This window comes from Gorilla gorilla, chromosome 20 (genome assembly GCF_029281585.2).
Source record: "Gorilla gorilla gorilla isolate KB3781 chromosome 20, NHGRI_mGorGor1-v2.1_pri, whole genome shotgun sequence".
Taxonomy (NCBI): Eukaryota; Metazoa; Chordata; class Mammalia; order Primates; family Hominidae; genus Gorilla; species Gorilla gorilla.
In genome coordinates this window covers 24,438,852-24,457,474 of record NC_073244.2, presented here as the reverse complement: position 1 = coordinate 24,457,474, position 18,623 = coordinate 24,438,852, and the positions used below count along the sequence as shown (strand labels likewise).

At 56.3% G+C, this 18,623-nt stretch overlaps 2 protein-coding genes across 8 annotated transcripts in view; both read right to left on the bottom strand.

Annotated features, from left to right (window-relative positions):
* Window positions 1-682: 682 nt before the first annotated feature.
* ARRDC2 (arrestin domain containing 2) lies at window positions 683-12,067 on the bottom strand. 5 transcript variants are annotated; one of them, XM_063701102.1, is made up of 8 exons: window positions 11,596-12,067; window positions 6,034-6,100; window positions 5,695-5,842; window positions 5,119-5,356; window positions 4,774-5,030; window positions 4,455-4,617; window positions 4,084-4,241; window positions 683-1,873 (listed from the first exon to the last, which is right to left on the bottom strand). In XM_063701102.1, the coding sequence occupies exons 1-8, from the start codon at window positions 11,852-11,854 to the stop codon at window positions 1,820-1,822; spliced, it is 1,344 nt and encodes a 447-aa protein (XP_063557172.1). In that variant the 5' UTR covers window positions 11,855-12,067; the 3' UTR covers window positions 683-1,819. The 5 variants fall into 5 exon arrangements, with proteins under 5 accessions (XP_063557172.1, XP_004060337.1, XP_018872032.1 ...); XM_004060289.5 differs by having other exon boundaries at window positions 5,119-5,221; window positions 11,596-12,059; XM_019016487.4 differs by lacking the exon at window positions 11,596-12,067 and adding an exon at window positions 7,437-8,389 and having other exon boundaries at window positions 5,119-5,221.
* A 1,988-nt stretch (window positions 12,068-14,055) lies between these two features.
* KCNN1 (potassium calcium-activated channel subfamily N member 1) overlaps window positions 14,056-18,623 on the bottom strand; it is a 46,938-nt gene continuing 42,370 nt past the window's right edge. For 2 of the 3 annotated variants that reach the window (XM_055372135.2, XM_031004699.3), the window contains one exon: window positions 14,056-15,024. In XM_055372135.2, the coding sequence (XP_055228110.1) occupies window positions 14,770-15,024 (255 nt within the window). In that variant the 3' untranslated portion in view covers window positions 14,056-14,769. The remainder of the gene's footprint in view (window positions 15,025-18,623) is intronic. The other variant, XR_008674216.2, reaches the window with a different exon arrangement.

Below are 18,623 nucleotides of genomic sequence, written 5' to 3'. Positions count from 1 at the left end.
AGTGAGCCAAGACCAAGCCATTGCACTCCAGCCTGGGTGACACAGCGAAACTCTGTCTTAAAAAAAAAAAAAGAAAGAAAGAAAGAAAAAAATAAACCCCGTCTCTACTAAAAATTCAAAAATTAGCCGGGTGTGGTGACAGGCACCTGTAATCCCAGCTACTTGGAGGCTGAGGCAGGAGAATCGCTTGAACCCAGGAGGTAGAGGTTGTAGTGAGCTGAGATCACACCACTACACTCTACACTATGCCTGAGCGACACAGCAAGACTCCTTCTGAAAAACAAAAACAAACAGAAAAAACCCCACAAAAACCAAACCTAGACTCAGATGACAGGATGTTCCCGTACTCAGGCGGCTCCTCCCAGCCCCAGCCCCCTGCTCCCCACTCTCTGAGGATAGAGTTCTCTGCTTGTCCTCCACTGTTCAGCCCCCGCCAGCCTCTGAGACTCCCATAGGGAGTGCAGGTATGGGGCCCAGGGCTCGGCTCCCACCCCAGCTCAGCCTCCTCATATGTCCTTGGACCAACCCCCTCCCAGTCCTGGGCCTCAGTTTCCCCTTCTGAATCATGAGCCCCTTTGCCTTCCTTGGCCAGGAATTTAGTCTCCAAGATAGTGACCGGGGATGGCAGTCCCAGTTCCCTCAGCAGCCAGATGGGGGGCGGAAATAAACCAAGAAGCCCGGATTCTTTCTCCACACGTTTACTTTTAAAAAATAATTGTACAAAACAGAATGAATTCTTAAGGCATATCAGAAATGCTGAGTCCCAGGCCAGGGCCCTGCCCCAGCCAGGGCTGGGACTCTGCAGTTGGGAGCTTGTCCAGCTGCCCCCTCTAATGCTCTTCTCCTCCCAGGACACAGGGAGCCTCCAGAAGCACAGTAGTCCCCGTGTGTCACCTTAGGCTGACCTCTGTCCCCAAGGGTGACGTAATGCTGTCACTGTCTTGAATTCTTCATCATTTACTAGGGAGCCCAGTGTTTTCACTTTGCACATTAGGTATCTGGTCTTGCCTGTCCTACCCTGAACCTGGGTTCCCTGGGCCATGTAACACCCAGGCAGCTCTGATGCCCCTGGGTACTTGGAGGAGCTCCCAGGAAGTCCAAGCCTGCGCCAGGAATCTCTGGCTTTCAAAGTCTTCAAAGGCTGGAGCGGCTGCCCCTGCCACCCACAGACTCCACATAGCTCTGACAACCTGCTTTCCTGAACGCCTCATTCCTGGGTCCTTTCACCCACCAGACCTCACTGTGTGGCCTCAACTCTGAGGCACCTGCCCTCTGAACCCCCAATCCTACAATAAACGGGGTGGATTCCAAACGTCACTCAGCTCTGACCTTCTCTGACCTTTCTTCCTCATTCGTCTGCCTGCTGAGCTCCTATTCGTACTCCAAAGCCTCAGCTAAAATGCCCTTTCCGCAAGGACGCCTTCTCTGCTTCCTGTCTGGACTCTCACAGTTGCAGGTCTCTTCTTCTGGTTCTGTGATGCTGGAACTGTCTATGTCTGGCTCTGTTTCTCCCAGACTGAAGGCTCCTAGGGGATTCCAGCACCACCAACAGGCTGGGAAGACAGGTTATTAAACAGTCTCTCGGATACCGCACTGGGCATTCAATGCCTCACAAGAACAGCGGTCCAGATAAGTCAGATTCCAGCCAGGCTCTTCCTCTGTCCCATGTGATATCCGAAAGGCCCCCGCCTCACTCTGAGACTTGGTTCCCCAACTTTGATGCAGTCGGGGAGGTCAGCCCTTGGTCCAGCCGCTCCCCACAGTCATGGTGGCTGAAAGCTGGTGTGCAGCCTCGTTCCTCGAGGGGTCCCTGTGCCGTTCAGCAAGTCATGCAGCGCGGCCTCATGTCCCCCAAGGGTGGGTTTGGATCCTCCTAAGAGAAATGTTCCCATTAAGCCTCAGGGGACACTGGAAACAGAAATTCAGAAATACCGCTCCCCATCTAGCCATCTCCCAACTCCCACCCTTGACCAGGGACAAGGCCATCGGGAGGTGGTGTCTACGGCAGACTGGGGTGCAAGGAGGGTTTTGTAGCTGAGTGTATACCGTCCCTTGGCATCCACAGGGGATTGGTTCCAGGAACCCCGTGGATACCAAAATCCACAGATGCTCAGGTCCCTGATATAAAATGGCATAATATTTGCAGATAGTCTAAGCCCATCCTCCTGTGTACTTTATTTTTATTTCATTTTATTTTTTAAGACAGAGTCTCGCTTTGTCACCCAGGCTGGAATGCAGTGGTGCGATCTCGGCTCACTGCAACCTCTACCTCCTGGGTTCAAGCGATTCTCCTGCCTCAGCCTCCTGAGTAGCTGGGATCACAGGTGGATGCCACCACACCCAGCTAATTTTTGTATTTTTGGTAGAGACCTGGTTTCGCCATGTTGGCCAGGCTGGTCTCAAACTCCTGACCTCAAGTGATCTGCCCACCTCAGCCTCCCAAAGTGCTGGGATTACAGGCATAAGCCACTGCATCCAGCCCTCCCGTGTACTTTAAATCTCTTCTAGATTACCTATAATACTTTATGGCCAGGTGTGGTGGCTCACGCCTGTAATCCCAGCATTCTGGGAGGTCAAGGCAGGCCGATCACCTGAGGCCAGGAATTATAGACCAGCCTGGCCAACATGGCAAAACCCCGTCTCTACTAAAAAATACAAAAATTAGCTGGGCATGGTGGTGGACGCCTGTAATCCCAGCTACTCGGGAGGCTAAGACAGGGAGAATTGCTTGAACCCGGGAGGTGGAGATTGCAGTGAGCCGAGATTGTGCCACTGCACTCCAGCCTGGGTGACACAGCAAGACTCCATCTCAAAAAAAAAAAAAAAAAAAAAAAAAAAAATATATATATATATATATACACACACACACACACACACACATATACACACACAAAATATAAATGCTATTTAATCACTGTTATACTGCATTATTACTATTAGTAGTAGTATTGAGATGAGGTCTTGTTTTGTCTCCCAGACTGGAGTATGTAGTAGCACAATCATTGCTCACTGCAGCCTCAAACTCCTGGGCTCAAGCGATCCTCCTGCCTCAGCCTCCCAATCATAGATGGGCTCCACCAAGCCTGGGTAATTTTGTATTATTTGCAGTAGAGATGGGGGTCTTGCTATGTTACCCAGGTTGGTCTTATACTTCTGGCCTCAAGCAGTCCTCCCATCTTGGCCTCTCAAAGTGCTGGGATTACAGGCATGAGCCACCGCACCCAGCCTATCATATTTTTAATCTGTATTATCCATGTATGTATTTATTTTTCAAATGTCTCTGACCCATGTTTGGTTGAATCTGCAGATTCCAAACCAGCTAACGCAGAGGGCCGACTGTATGTAGAGAAATTCTGTCAACAATTAAAATCCACTGCCAGCCGGGCGCAGTGGCTGACGCCTGTAATCCCAGCACTTTGGGGAGGCCAAGATGGGAGGATCATTTGAGCCCAGGAGTTCAAGACCAGCCTGGGCAACATAGTGAGACCCCATTTCTACAAAAAAACACAAAAATTGGCTGGGCATGGTAGCTCATGCATATAATCCCAGCACTTTGGGATGCTGAGGCAGGCCATCACCTGAAGTCAGGAGTTCAAGACCAGCCTGACCAACATGGTGAAACCCCGTCTCTACTAAAAATACAAAAATTAGCCGCGTGTGGTGGCTAACACCTGTAATCCCAGCTACTCGGAAGGCTGAGGCAGGAGAATCGCTTGTACCAGGGATGCGGAGGTTGAAGTGAGCTGATGTCGCACCATTGCACTCCAGCCTGGGTGACAAGACTGAAACTCCATCTCAAAAAGCAAAGCAAAACAAAACAAAACACAAAAATTAGCAGGATGTGGTGGCATGTGCCTGTAGTCCCAGCTACTCAAGAGGCTGAGGCGAAAGGATTGCTTGAGCCCGGGAGGTCGAGGCTGCAGTGAGCTATGATTATGCCACTGCACTCCAGCCTGGGTGACAGAGCAAGACCCTGTCTAAAAAAACAAAAAAACAAAAAAAAACCATCTACTATGTCTGCCACCCCATCAAGGCTCCCAGGGCCCAGAGAGGCATGGGTGGTTCTCAGACCCCTGAGCTCACCTCAGAGTACAGGGGTGGCGGGCGGTAGCGGAACTCTTGGATGTAGGTGAAGAACGGGCCTTCAAGGCTCATGTCGGGGTCCTGCGGAAGCGGGAAGGGGCTCTGCCCCAAGGCTGCCTCCTCGGTGTCGGCTACCACCTCTGAGTACTCAGGAGGAGCTGGAAGCAAGAGACAGGGTGGGTGAGGTTGGCAGGAGAGAGCCCTGCTCCAAGGGACCAGGGGCCAGGAGCTGGCTTGTGCCAGCTCTGGGGCTGCCAGGCTGTATGTCCTTTGGTTGGGATTCCGGGGGACTCGTGGTGAGAGAGTTGACCCGGCATCCACCTCTCCGTGTATCCACCCACCCTCTGCATGCAAGCAGGGTGGGAGCTTACCCTCAGGCCGCTCCGGCAAGGCCCCCAGCCTCCAGTCCAGCAGGAAGCTGGCGTGGCTGCCCACGCTGGAGGAACGGCTGCCAAAAGGGTGCAAGGGAATGGTACCGATCACCAGTGGCAGCTCCAGCAGCAGCTTGGACGTTCCTGGGATATCCACACAGACCTGGAGGAAGGAACCATAAGGGAGGGTGCCCAGGCAGCCTCCCCAACCCCCACCTCCCTCCTATGCCTGGGGAGACTGAGGCCTCAGCTTCCCCCAGTCTGAGGGAATACAGGGTGAATGTAGGCACTGTCTCCCAGGGCCAGCAGGATGCCCTACCTTGAGTGCGTAGTCCACGTGTAGAACGCGGCAGTGCAGGATGGAAGGACCCACTGGGGGGATCCGCAGTGCCCGGCCCTGCCACAGCGCCCGCTGCCCGGGGCCCACCGGCTCGCCCGCGAGGCTGGCCACCACTGCCCGTTTCTGCTTTCGGGCGCCTCGGGCCATGAACGTCTGTGTCTGCACCACGGCTGCCCGAGGCAGCACAGGACGTGTGGAGCCGTTGTCGATCTCGGCAAAGACAGGGATGACCTCTCCTGCAGCAAGGAGCAGTAGGGCCTCAGTTTCCCCTCCTGCAGCCCCAACACCAGCCCCTGTCCCAACCCAGTCCGGTCCGCCTGCTACCTGGGGTGTAGCCCTTGCGGTCGATCTTAGCCGAAAGGGAGACTAGGCCACGGTTACAGTACCAGGATCGGGCAACCTTTTCCCGAGCCCCCGCTTGAGGTGCCTGTCGGTGTAGAGGAAAGTGACATGGATGAGTCACTTTGTGCAAACCACAGTCGCTGTGGAGCTTCCAAACCACCCCCAGCTGAGGGAGGACTTTGGGCAGGGCTTGGTTTCTTTTTAACAATCCAGGAACTATCTGTTAAATAGAGCCAGGAACACAATCCATCTTATAAAGCCAGAAATGAAATGTATAAGCCAAGTGTTTGGTGTGTAATTCACACTTGGTAAGCCCCAGCTCTGGTCTATTTCACAGAAGAGGCATCTGAGGCTCAGAGAGGGCTTCAAGACACTTGCCCAGAGTCACACGGCAAATGGGTGCAGATCCCAGGGGATTCCATATGCATTCCCACACCTGCCTCCCTGCCTGCCAGGGCCCACCTATGACCTCCATCTTATTGGTTGGTGTCGCCCAGCAGCCAGGCAGGCCCCTTCCTACAATACTCCCAACCTACCTCCCCAAGGGTGGCCACTCACCAGCAGGGCTGGCGTGTTGATGTCCACAGGCTCGATGACAGTGAACACCTTCCTTGCCCGGCGTGCTGGGACCCAGGGCCGGTGCAGGGTGGCCTTGATACAGTAGCGGACACTACCGTGTTTGCCCTCGAAGGATGTCACCAGGGTCCTAGGGTGGAGGGACGGGACTTCAGGGGGCAAGATACAGAGACAAGCAGGCAGGGAGAAGGAGACACAGACACTCCGGGGGCCTCCCAGGGGGAGTCTTGGGGCTCAGAGGTGCCCAGATATCCAGTATTGGAGGTACCAATCTGGAAGGGGCTGCAGGCTTAGGGCAATCCTGCACCCCAGAGGACTTACGGGGGCAGCTGGAAGCTGAACAGGAACTCATGGCGCCCAGGAGGCAGCGTCGTGGTCTCCCCGGTATCTGCAGGTAGGAGAAAAAGGAGGCGACTGAGCGGTTGCGCTGGGGTCCCAGGGCTGACGAAGGTACCGCCGTCCAGGTGGTGGGAGGCACATAACTGGTGTTGGAGCAGGGGTCCTCCATCCGTACCTGGCGCCAGGAGCGTGGCGCGGTGGCTCACGACCTCCACGCGTTCACTGTAGCTCTGCGTGTAAGCCGTGCTCGAGCCCGCGCTGCGCGACTCGGTCCAGTGCACGTGGGCGCGGCCCCGCGCGCGCAGCCTCAGAGCACCCACGCGCGCGGCGCTTGCCAGCTCCAGCAGCACCCGGCCCGCCACGGCCTGGCCGCCGCTAAACACGGGCTCGACGCCCGCGGTCGCACCGTCCAACTGCACCGAGAACGCTTTCACCTTGTCGAATAGCATCGCGTCCGGGGTGCGAACCCACGACACGCGGAACCTGGCCTCGAACTCGCGAACCGGCAGCTCAAGATGCCGACGCTGCAGCCTCAGAACGCAAAATCGCCGTCAACGCGCAGGCGCGCTCACCAACCGGAGCAGAAAATCCCCGCGCCGTGCGTCGGCGCCGCTTTTATACGGCAGGGCGGGGGGGTGGGGTCACCGTCTCTCCCCCGCCCCAGGAAGGGATTCCACCAATAGCGCGACAAGGGGCGTGGCTCTGCCCAGGCGTGGAGCAAAATAACAAACGCCCCTGCACACCGCCGGCTGCCCCCTTCCCTCGCGGATCCCGGGGAGAAACTGAAGCCCTTAGGCTGCCAGAGCTGGTCTCTCGCGGACCCCGGGGGTAAAGAGGGAAAAAAGAGGTCCAGAGGCAGGGCCCAGGCCTGAGGTCACCTAGCAGAGCCTTCAGCCTCTCGGCTTAATCGCTCACCAGCCGCCCCTCGTTGACGTGACTCGAGGCATGTCCAGCCCGATTTGGGGCGGGGGACTCTCGCCCCAGTTGAGGGCCAGAGAGCCTATGACTGTTCCAGGCCTGTTTCCCCCGCTATGCAAAGGGAGAAGTGGAGGAGGTGGGTGGGACCGCCCTCCACACTGGTGCCTGCTGCACCCCTTCCCTGATTCAAGTCCCGCTTAGCTGGTGGCTCTGGGCAAATGACAACCTCTTGGAGCCTCAGTTTCCACCTCTGTAGAGCCGGGAGAAGTAAAAATCAGTCCTGACCTCAGAAGGTTGTGCATGGATCATCGTGCAGCACCAGCTGGACTCCTCCAAGAGCCTCGCTCCCGGGTCATCAACCTGCTCTTGACATACCGTCACTCGGTCGCGCCTCGGCGCATTCGCCCAGGAGCGGTACCCACGACCTGATGTTCCCTTCCCAATTTTCAGCCTCTGGCAAACCCTACCTTCCCCGCAGCCCTCGTGCCTTCTCCAGTCATCCTCAGCCCCCGTCCCGCCACAGAGCTGAATGCAGGGGACGCTCGGGCACCCCCAGGTCGACAGCTGCGGTGTGGCCTCGGGACGGCGTGACCTCTCTCTGGGCTTCAGTTTCCCCAAAGAAAAGCCGCATGGAGTTTCTCCAGCGGGAGTTGCCTCTGCGTCGTCTGCGGGACGCTGGCGCCCTCTCGTGGCAGCGTAATGCGCTGCCGCTGAACCCATCCCCTGCCGTGACTGTCCGCCTCTGAGCCTGGCTCAGGAGACTTCCACCACCTCAGTGAGGTGTGTGGGTGGAGGGGGCGGTCATAAACAAACACGGTCGCCCTCAGCCCGTGACAGGGATCAGAACAGGAACGATGGAGTTGGAGGCACAGTGATCAGCCTGGAAGGCTGCCTGGGAGAATGGGTCTTTGGAGTTGAAAGGAAGGTCTGGGACCTTAGGCCAGGTTTCAATGGATACTGGAGGGGAGACAGTAGGCCGTTAAGTCCGGGAGCAGAAGCGGGATAAGGTAACCCTGAAGGGACTACTGAGCCAGCGCCTCCCTCAATTCATTTCACAGATGGACCCCAAAGGCCCAGAGAGGGGTGGGGCTCTGCCAGAGGTCACACAGCACCTCCACTGGCCTCGCCCCTCCAGTGTCACTGTTTTTTTCCTTAAATGTTTAACAATTTAACAATTTTTAAATTTGCTTTTCTTTTTTTTGAGACAGGATCTCACTCTGTTGCCCAGGCTGGAGTGCAGTGGCGCAATCTAGGTTCACTGCAACCTCTGCCTCCCTTCCACCTCAGGTGGAAGGAAGCGATCCTTCCACCTCAGCCTCCCGAGTAGCCGGGATTACAGGTGTGTACCACCATGCCCCGCTAATTTTTGTATTTTTTGTCAAGATGGGGTTTCACCATGTTGCCCAGGCTGGTCTTGAACTCTTGAGCTCAAGCGATCTGCCCGCCTCAGCCTCCCAAAGTGCTGGGATTACAGGTGTGAGCCACTGCACCCAGCCAAAATTTTAATTTAATTTTTTTTTTTTTTTTTTTTGAGACAGGGTCTCACTCTGCTCTGACACCCAGGCTGTAGTGCAGTGGCACCATCTTGGCTCACTGCAACCTCCACCTTCCGGGTTCCAGCGATTCTCCTGCCTTAGCCCCCTGAGTAGCTGGGAGAATTTAAAAATTAGCCCAGCTTGGCCGGGCGCGGTGGCTCACGCCTGTAATCCCAGCACTTTGGGAGGCCGAGGCAGTCGGATCACCTGAGGTCAGGAGTTCGAGACCAGCCTGACCAACATGGAGACACCCTGTCTCTACTAAAAATACAAAATTAGCCGGGTGTGGTGGCGCATGCCTGTAATCCCAGCTACTTGGGAGGCTGAGGCAGGAGAAACACTTGAACCTGGGAGGCGGAGGTTGCAGTGAGGCAAGATCACGCCATTGCACTCCAGCCCGGGCAACAAGAGTGAAATTCCGCAAAAAAAAAGGAAAAAAAAAAAAGCCCGGCTAATTTTTGTATTTTTAGTAGAGACAGGGCTTCACCATGTTGGCCAGGCTGGTCTTGAACTCCTGACCTCAAGTGATCCTCCTGCCTCAGCCTCCCAAAGTACTGGGATTACAGGCGTAAGCCACTGCGCTCAGCCAATTTTTATGTATTTAAAGAGATGGGGGCCGGGCATGGTGGCTCATGCCTGTAAGCCAAGCATTTTGGAAGGCAGAGGTGGATGGTCACCTGAGGTCAGGATTTCGTGACCAGCCTGGCCAACATGGTGAAACCCGTCTCTACTAAAAATACAAAAATTGGCCGGGCACTGTGGCTCATGCCTGTAATCCCAGCACTTTGAGAGGCTGAGGCGGGCAGATCATGAGGTCAGGAGATCGAGACCATTCTGGCTAACACGGTGAAACCCCGTCTCTACTAAAAATACAAAAAATTAGCCGGGCGTGGTGGCGGGTGCCTGTAGTCCCAGCTACTCGGGAGGCTAAGGCAGGAGAATGGCGTGAACCCGGGAGGCAGAGCTTGCAGTGAGCCGAGATGGTGCCACTGCACTCCAGCCTGGGCAGCAGAGGGAGACTCTGTCCCCCAAACAAACAAACAAACAAAAATTAGCCAGCGTGTTGGCGGGCGCCTATAATCCCAGCTACTCGGGAGGCTGAGGCAGGAGAATCACTGGAACCTGGGAGACAGAGGTTGCAGTGAGCCAAGATTGCGCCGGCGCCACTGCACTCCAGCCTGGGTGACAGAGTGAGAGTCTGTCTCAGAAAAACAAAACAAAACAAAAAGTTAGCCGGGTGTGGTGGCGGGCACCTGTAGTCCCAGCTACTCAGGAGGCTGAGGTTGCAGAATCACTTGAACATGGGAGGCAGAGGTTGCAGTGAGCCGAGATCGTGCCACTGCACTCCAGCCTGAGCAACAGAGTAAGACCCTGTCTCAAAAACAAAAACAAACACAAAAACGGAGTGGAGGGTGGGAGGTCTCATTATGTTGCCCAGGCTGGCCTCTAACTTAGCTCAAGCAATCCTTGCGCTTCAGCTTCTGTGATAGCTGGGACCACAGGTGGACCCACCAGGCTCACCTCTCCAGTGTTTTTTGTTTGTTTATTTGTTTTTGTTTTTGAGACGGAGTTTCGCTCTGTTGCCCAGGCTGGAGTGTAGTGGTGCCATCTCAGCTCACTGCAACCTCCGCCTGCCGGGTTCAAGCAATTCTTCTGCCTCAGACTCCCGAGTTGCTGGGATTTCAGGCACCCACCAGCACGCCCAGCTAATTTTTGTATTTTTAGTGGAGACAAAGTTTCACCATGTTGGCCAGGCTGGTCTCGAACTCCTGACCTCAGGTGATCTGCCCGCCTCAGCCTCCCAAAGTGCTGGATTACAGGCGTGAGCCACCGCACCCGGCTGCCTCTCCAGTGTTTTAAGGAAGTCGCCGTTGAGTGTCTGGGCCGGCCTTCGGGTGAAAGCGGTCCCAATAGTTCTCCGAGTCGCCGGGGAAGGGAAGTGCCTCCTGGGCCCCTTCCTGCCCTGCCCCACCTCACTTGCTTCTGTTTCCACCGCTGGGGAAGGAAGGGTCCCCCGCACCTGTGGCTCTTGTGTGCCCAAAGCTTCTATTGCCCGCAGCGCTGGGAAAAAAGTGGGGCTGTCGAGAATCTGAGCTGCCTCCCTCCGGGCCCATTTTACAGACGGGTATAGTGAGGTCTGGCTTGGCCCGGAGGAATAGCCAGGGCGGCCCAGAGAGGATGATGCCCTCCCGCAGCCACACAGTAGGGTGTGAGGGTATGGACTGCCTCCTTCTGTGACCCCTGGCTCGCTGGTGACCAGCTGCGTGGCCTAGGGGCGCTTGGGGTGCGAGAAGGACTGAGGTTCGGGGAAGAGTAGGGACCTGCCCAAGACCCAGACTCCCAGGAGAATGTGACCCCACTTCATCTCTTCCCCTCTGGGATGCATTTCCACCTCCTCACCGGGAAATACCACCAGACCCCCAACCCTACCCCAGGGAAGAACTCAGCGCTGCAGACCCTGTGGGGTAAACTGAGGTGGGGCCCTGGGTAACACGAGTTGGGGGCCTTCTCTGAGAATCAGGGACTCCAGGCCTGGGATCAACGGGGACACTGGGGTCCACCAGGGAGATCTCCCACTCTATTTCCCACGGGTTTCCTGGACTCTAATAGGAGGGTCCCCCTGCTTTGAAAGGGGTCTCCCCACCGCACAGCCTCTACGTTGAGGGAGTCTGGCTCCAGAGAAGGGAACACCCAGACCCTGGGTAGACGCTCCCGGTTAGTGGGGGTCCTGACCAGGGCGGGGTGGGTGTCCAGGCTGGAGTGCAATGGTGCGATCTCAGCCCATTACAACCTCTACCTCCCAGGCTCAAGCGATCTTCCCACTTCAGCCTGTAGCTGGGACTCCAGGCGCGCGCCACTAAGCCTGGCTAATTTTTGTAGTTTTTGGAGACATGGGGTTTCACCATGTCGCCCAGGCTAGTCTTGAACTCCTGACCTGTGGGAGGGTCAGGACCCCGGGAAGTGGGGTTCCCGCTCCTTGAAAAGGATCATCCGACCGCAGAGGTTCTAAGTTGAGAGGCTTCCGGCCCTGAAGAGGGTCGCGGCCGAGGGGGTCCCGGCTGCTGCGGGGGCGGCGCGACGAGTGTCTCACCTCGGAGCAGCAGCTGCCGACGCCGCAGGTAGGTCTCCGCGGCCGCGTAGTCGCTGGATACGGCGTTGACGCCCACGCTGCGACCCTCCAACCAGTGGGTTGCCGCCCCGCCGCGCGCCTTCACCTCGAGCGCTCGCACCCGCAGCGGCGCCGCCGCCTCCAGCAGCACCCGGCCGCACAGCCGCTCCCCGCCGCGGTAGGCGCCGCCCGGGCCCCGCGCCAGCTCCAGCGCGAAGCTGCGCACGCCCCCAGAGCGCATGGCGCGCGGCTGGGGATACGGCTTGGACACGCGGAGAGAAGGCACACGGCCGGGGCGCGCCTGCAGATCCCCGGGGTTTCCGCGTTCCCCCGTCGCGTCCCCCAAGCTTCCTCCGGGCCCCCCCGGCGAACTTGGGCCGGCGCCGGTGGCCCAGGGCGGGCGCGTCGTCGGCGAACTTCCTGGTCCTCTGCATCCGCCCCCGTGACGCACGCGGGCCGCCGGGGACTGGCCGCCCGCGTGCCCGCACTGTTGACTTTGCCATCCTCGGAGATGGGCGGGCCCTGTTTTTGTAGGGTCGGCGCTGTTGAATCAGAAGCAGGCAGGGGGCGGAGGTGGCTGGGGAGGCACCGAGGCGGCCGCAGATCTCAGCCCTATGGTCTCATTCGCCCCCCACTACCCACCCCCCCGCCCAGAACCCGGCACCGCCTCAGTCTCCCCGTCATTGTCACTTCATGGCTGTCCCCCAAACAAAATCCACCTCGAGTAGCTCTCTTCGCCTCCGCACTGGGCCGTTCCGCTACCAGATCCGTTCTCCCACCCATCCCGCCCACGCCCAAATGCCACTTCCTCAGAGTCCCCTTGCCACCTCTGGCCTTGTTTACTTTTCTCTTTGTTTTTTCCTTCCTTCCTTCCTTTCTTCCTTCCTTCCTTCCCTCCTTCCTCTCTTTCTTTTTTTCTCTTTCTTTCTTACCTTGTTTACTTTTCTCTTTCTTTCTCTCTCTTTTTAAGACAGAGTCTCACTCTGTCGCCCAGGCCGGGGCACAGTAGCGTGCTCCTGGCTCACTGCAATCTCCACCTCCCTGGTTCTAGCAATTCTCCTGCCTCAGTCTCCTGAGTACCTGGGACGACAGGAGTCGTCCACGCCCAGCTAATTTTTGTATTTTTAGTAGAGATAGGGTTTCACCATGTTGACCAGGCTGGTCTCCAACTCCTGACCTCAGATGATCCTCCCACCTCAGCCTCCCGAAGTACTGGGATTACAGGCGTGAGCCACCACGCCCGGCCTGTTTATAACTTTATGGTTTTGGTTTTTTGTTTTGTTTTTTAAGTACTATGGGTTTACTGTGCCTCTGCCATCAGACCTGGGAGCTACCACTGGCACGGAAGGTACACCCACGGATGTTCCTTAACCGAACCCTGGGTTCTCACCCTGAAGGACAGCCCCTTTCCTTCTCAGGCCTTAGTTTCCCCAGCCAGACAACAGGGTAGAAAGGATGAGTCCTGTCAAAGACTCCAATGTGATCCCTCAGGCGGGAAGGAGCATTTATTGAGCACCTACCAGTTGCCTGGCCCTTTTTAGGGAGTTCTGGTTAAATAGACTGTCACCCCATTTTACAGATGAAACAACCAAGGCCCCAGAGGGGCAGCCACTGCCCAGAGTCACCCAGCAGTGGCAGAGTCAGGACTCGAACCCGGGTCTGACCAGCACCTCCTCATACCCTTCTCGTGCTTGGGCCCAAGCTGGTCATTCATGCACCAGCCACGGCCTAGTTGTCTCGTTGAGCCAGGCGATGGATAGCCTTATCAGAGGCTGCCAGGACCTGGGGCTCCTCGGCTATGCACAGCGTCGTCTCCCCAGGAGCCAGGCCTCCTCGCCCCACCCAGGGCTCAGCATCTGCCAAGTAAGTGCCTGCTGCTCCCAGCACCCAAGCCCATGGCCTCCAGGGACCTTTCTGATTCTACTTGTGTCTGGAACCCTCCCCTCTAGCCCACCCCTGAAGGGTCTCTCTGACCCCTGGATGTCACCAAATAACCCCTCCTCCTGACTGACGTCCCCATGGCTCCTCCATGGAGTCCCTTCCACCAAGTCCAGGTTTTCTCTCACTGCAACCTCCACCTCCTGGGTTCAAGCGATTATCCTGCCTCAGCCTCCCAAGTAGCTGGGATTACAGGCGTGCACCACCACACCCAGCTAATTTTTATATTTTTAGTAGACACAGGGTTTCACCATGTTGCCCAGGCTGGTCTTGAACTCCTGACCTCAGGTGATCCGCCCGCTTTACCCTCCCAAAGTGCTGGGATTACAGGTGTGAGCCACTGCGCCCAGCCAGTCCGGTTCTTTACTTTGGCCTAGGGGATTTCCAGTTTGAATGCACCATCCTTCCTCGCAGTGTGGTCCCAGGTAGGTAGATTCACCTCTCTGCGCCTCAGTTTTCCCCCCATCCCACCATGGTCAAGTTCTGATGAGGAATCAGTGTGGTAATTGACATCATCACATTCTCTGTAGACAGCAGGTGCTCAATACAAATCTCACAAAAACCCAAATGACCTTCCTCACCCAGGTCACCTCCCCCATGGGTCCCGCTGGGGCCTGGCACACAGTGGGTGTCCATCAACGCGGTTGGTTGAAGGGGAGCGATGCTCCCGGCCAGGGCTGGGCCATGCTCTGTGAGGGATCTCAGCGCCAGGTGGGGCTGGTACAGGTGTCCCTAGAGAGTTGTCCCTCACTGAGCTCCAGCCCAGAGGGAGAGAGGGCTTCTAGGCTAGAATTCTAGGCTAGGCCGGTGATGGGAACAGGTTTTTTTGATTCCCACATTCATCTTGGTACCCGGGGCTGGAGGTCTACCTCCTGGGACATCACCAGTGCCTTCCAGCCACGCACACAGGCAGCCGCTAGGCGGGTCCTGCTTTATTCAGAACCAGCACGGACCCCTCCCCGGGCTGCTCCATGCCCACCGGGGGCCTGGGGAGAGTCGGGGGACCAGGTGACCAGAGGAAGCTCCGGGCTCCCCTGCCCTCACCCATGGTCCAGCCCTGCCCTCTGCCTGGGCAGTCTGGGCGGGGCAGGCCTCAGTCCACTCAGCCTGACTCAGCGTCGGCTTCTTGAACTCCAAGAGGCGCCACTGTACAAGGCTTCCCGGAGGTGGCGGCCACACGATGGCCAAGATTTAGGGGTCTGGTGGCGGGCAGGGCCGTCACCCGCAGTCCGAGGGGGCCACGGGCGTCCACCGGCAGGGGGAGCTCCGGGCTGCCTGGTCTTGGGGGCCGGGGCCCGGCCGGGGAGGCAGGGGAGGCGGGGGTGGGCGTATGGCTTGGGCGATGAGGCCAGGCAGGGCCTGTAGAGAGGCACCCAGCGCATCCAAGCGGCTTTCTAGGGTGGCCAGGCGGGCCTCCAGCTCCTCGTGCTGAGCGTGCAGCTCCGATACAAGGTCGTACATGACGGTCTGGGTCTGCCGGAGACAGAGAGGGGCAGGAGAGAGGCGCCGCTGAGTGAGAGAGGAAAGGACGATACCACGACACCAATGACAGAGAGGGACAGCCCACACGCTCCAGGTGGGTGGCAGCCACTAATGGGGCCCATGTGAGGGGTGGCTGGGAGGATACCCCCAGCCCCAGAGGTCCCTTGCTGGGCCCAGGGAAGGATTGGAGAGTGGATGAGGGGAGAGACTGGTCTTTTCTTTCTCTCTTTTTTTTTTTTCTTTGAGACAGAGACTCCCTCCGTCACCTATGCTGGAGTGCAGTGGCCCAATCTCGGCTCATTACAACCTCCTCTTCCCGGGAGGCGCCCAGCCTAAAAGACAGGTCTTAAATGCCAAGCTCAGCTGGTTGTGGTGGCTCACGCCTGTAATCCCAGCACTTTGGGAGGCCGAGGCAGGCGAATCGCCTGAGGTCAGGAGTTTGAGACCAGTTTGGTCAACATGGTGAAACCCCGTCTCTACTAAAAATACAAAATTTAGCCAGGCCGTGGTGGTGGGCGCCTGTAATCCCAGCTACTCGGGGGGATGAGGCAGGAGAATCGCTTGAACCCAGGAGGTGGAGGTTTCAGTGAGCCTGAGTGACAAGGGGGAAAATCCGTCTCAAGAAAAAGAAAGAAAGAAAGCCAAGCTCAGGGCTGGCAGGCCTGGGAAAGGCCTAGTGAGGTTCTGGGGTGGGGGGACATGCCCAGAGCTGCCCTGGGGGTCTAGTGGCCACAGGGCACACATAGCCACAGGCAGTGCTCAAGTGGTACCCACAGACCTGGGGGATGTTTGGGGCTGACGTTGCTCCAGGCTGGGGAACAGCAGGAGCGTGGGGACATGGCTGCATAGGAAGAAGAGGAGGGGGGACCCTGTTCAGTCGTGAACTGCCACCCCTCCCATTAGGCTGGGGAGGGGACAGGGGTCTAATGAGGAAGGTGACTGCCCTGAGAATCTGACGCAATCACAGACTGGGAACACGACAGCCACAATTACTGTTACAGCAGCCAGTGGGGCATCCCTACCACCTCAACTGCCCGGTTCTGGCACTGTCCCACTATGGGCAAGGGAGGCCAGCCAGGCAGGGACAGTCCTGGGTGCAGACACCACTCTGGCCACCAGGTGGCACTAGAACATCACTCCACGGCTCTGAGCGCAGCTGGGTGAGGACACCGGTTTGCCACCCCGCGGCGGCCTCCGTGGGAGGATGGAGGCAGTGGTGGAAGGAAGACAGGACAGGACGAGGTGCCCACCCCAGCTCCTCTGTCCTCTCACACCCAGCCTCTTCCTCCCAGCTTCCTCCACTGTGCCCCCTACCCTTTTCCCTCCATCACTGCAAGGCAGACCCCACTCCGAGTGCAAACACCTTGTGGGGGCCTCCCCTCCTAGCACCACTGACCTTACCCTGGCCTCTCTCAGGCACCACAGTCCCTAGAGCCAGAGGGTGACACCTGGAGGCCAGAGCAGTGTCCAGCCTTCAGGTAGTTCTTTTTAGTCTTTTCTGAGGTTTAAAATTTTTATTTTTATTTTTATTTTTGAGACGGAGTCTCGCTCTTTTGTCTAGGCTGGAGTGCAGAGGCATGATCTCGGCTCACTGCAACCTCCACCTCCTGGGTTCAAGCGACTCTCCTGCCTCAGCCTCCCAAGTAGCTGAGATTACAGGTGCCCGCTACCACACCCGGCTAATTTTTGTATTTTTAGTGGAGACAAAGTTTCACCATGTTGGCCAGGCTGGTCTTGAACTCCTGACCTCAGGTGATCCGCCCACCTTTGCCTCCCAAGGTGCTGGGATTACAGGGATGAGCCACTACACCCAGGCTTAAAATTTTATTTTTTAGAGACAGAGTCTTGCTCTGTCTCCCAGACTGGAGTGCAGTGGTGCAGTCACAGCTGACTGCAGCTTTTACCTCCCAGGCTCAAGTGATCCTCCCACCTCAGCCTCCTGCTAATTTTTGTATTTTTTTTGTTGTTGTTGCAATGGAGTTTTGCCATGTTGCCCAGGCTGGTCTTGAATTCCTGAGCTCAAGTGATCCTCCCTCCTCAACTTCCCAAAGTGCTAGGATTACAGGCATGAGCCACTGCATCTGGCCTGATTTTCTTAATATTTTCCTTTCTCTACCATACCTTACTGTAAGAATACAGTATATATACACAAAATATATGTGAATTAACTGTTTATCAGTAAGGCTTTTGGTCAATGGTAGGCTATCAGTAGTTAAATTTGGGGTGAGGGGGCGTCAAAACTTATATGAGGCCGGGCACAGTGGCTTATGCCTGTAATCCCAGCACTTTGGGAGGCCAAGGCAGGTGGATTACTTGAAGTCAGGAGTTCGAGACCAGCCTGGCCAACATGGTGAAACCCCATCTCTACTAAAAATACAAAAAGTAGCTAGGCGTGGTGGCATATACCTGTAATCCTAGCTACTCAGGAGGCTGAGGCAGGAGAATACCTGAAACCTAGGAGATGGAGGCTGCAGTGAGCTGAGATCGCACCTCTGCACTCCAGCCTGGGCAACAGAGTGAGACTTTGTCTCAAAAAGAAAAAAAGAAGTTATATGGGAATATTTGACTTTTAAGGGGTCAGCACCCCATAACCCCCATGTTCGAGAGTTAACTGTATATCTTCAGGGGTCTAGAATATGTTTTTCTCTCTGTAAGATTCTTTTCTGGGTGCGGTGGCTCACGCCTGTAATCCCAGCACTTTGGGAGGCCAAGGCGGGAGGATCACTTGAGCTCAGGAGTTTGAGACCAGCCTGGGCAACATGATGAAACCCCATCTCTACAAAAAATACAAAAATTAGCAGGACCTGGTGGTGTGCGCCTGTCGTCCCAGCTACTCAGGAGGATGAGGTGGGGGGATTGCTTGAGCCTGGGGAGGTTAAGGCTGCGGTGAGCCATGATTTTGCCACTGCACTCCAGCCTGTACCACAGAGCAAGACCCTGTCTCAGAAAAAAAAAAAAAAGATTCCCTTCCAAATTAAATTTATTGTAGGTTAATATTAAGCTAGATTGCCTTCTCTTCCTAGTGATGGAGGAAGTGAGTCCAAAATGCACTGGGGACAAGAAATAAAATAGAATGGGACTTAACATTTTCTAAAGATAACATGAAATTAGCCTCAAGCTGACTGATAGATCAGGGGATGTAGCCACTGAGCAAAAGCTATTTTCTGAAACTATGTCATTGGTCAGAAGGGAATTCAAATCAGTGTTGCAAAGATCTCAAGCACTTGATTAATTGCAACTGGGGTCCAGTGACACATCTTCCAGTGGAAGAATTCAAAAAGTGGGAAATGGGCTGGGCACGGTGGCCCACGCCTGTAATCCCAACACTTTGGGAGGCTGAGGGGGGTGGATCACTTAAGGTCAGGAGTTCGAGACCAGGCTGGCCAACATGGCGAAACCCCGTCTCTACTAAAAGTACAAAAATTAGCCGGGCATGCTGGTGCATGCCTATAATCCCAGCTACTCTGGAGGCTGAAGCACGAGAATTGCTTGAACCCGGGAGGCGGAAGTTGCAGTGAGCTGAGATTGCGCCACTGCACTCCAGCCTGGGTGACAGAGCAAGACTCTGTCTCAAAAAATAAATAAATAAA

Excerpts from the sequence above, each read along its gene's own strand:
- ARRDC2 (XM_055372137.2), bottom strand. The coding sequence starts at position 6,500 with ATGCTATTCGACAAGGTGAAAGCGTTCTCGGTGCAGTTGGACGGTGCG. Across the intron at positions 5,031-5,118 it reads CCGCAAGGGCTACACCCCAG|GAGAGGTCATCCCTGTCTTT; the intron begins GTAGCAGGCGGA and ends TCCTTGCTGCAG. Across the intron at positions 4,242-4,454 it reads CTTGCCGGAGCGGCCTGAGG|CTCCTCCTGAGTACTCAGAG; the intron begins GTAAGCTCCCAC and ends TCTTGCTTCCAG.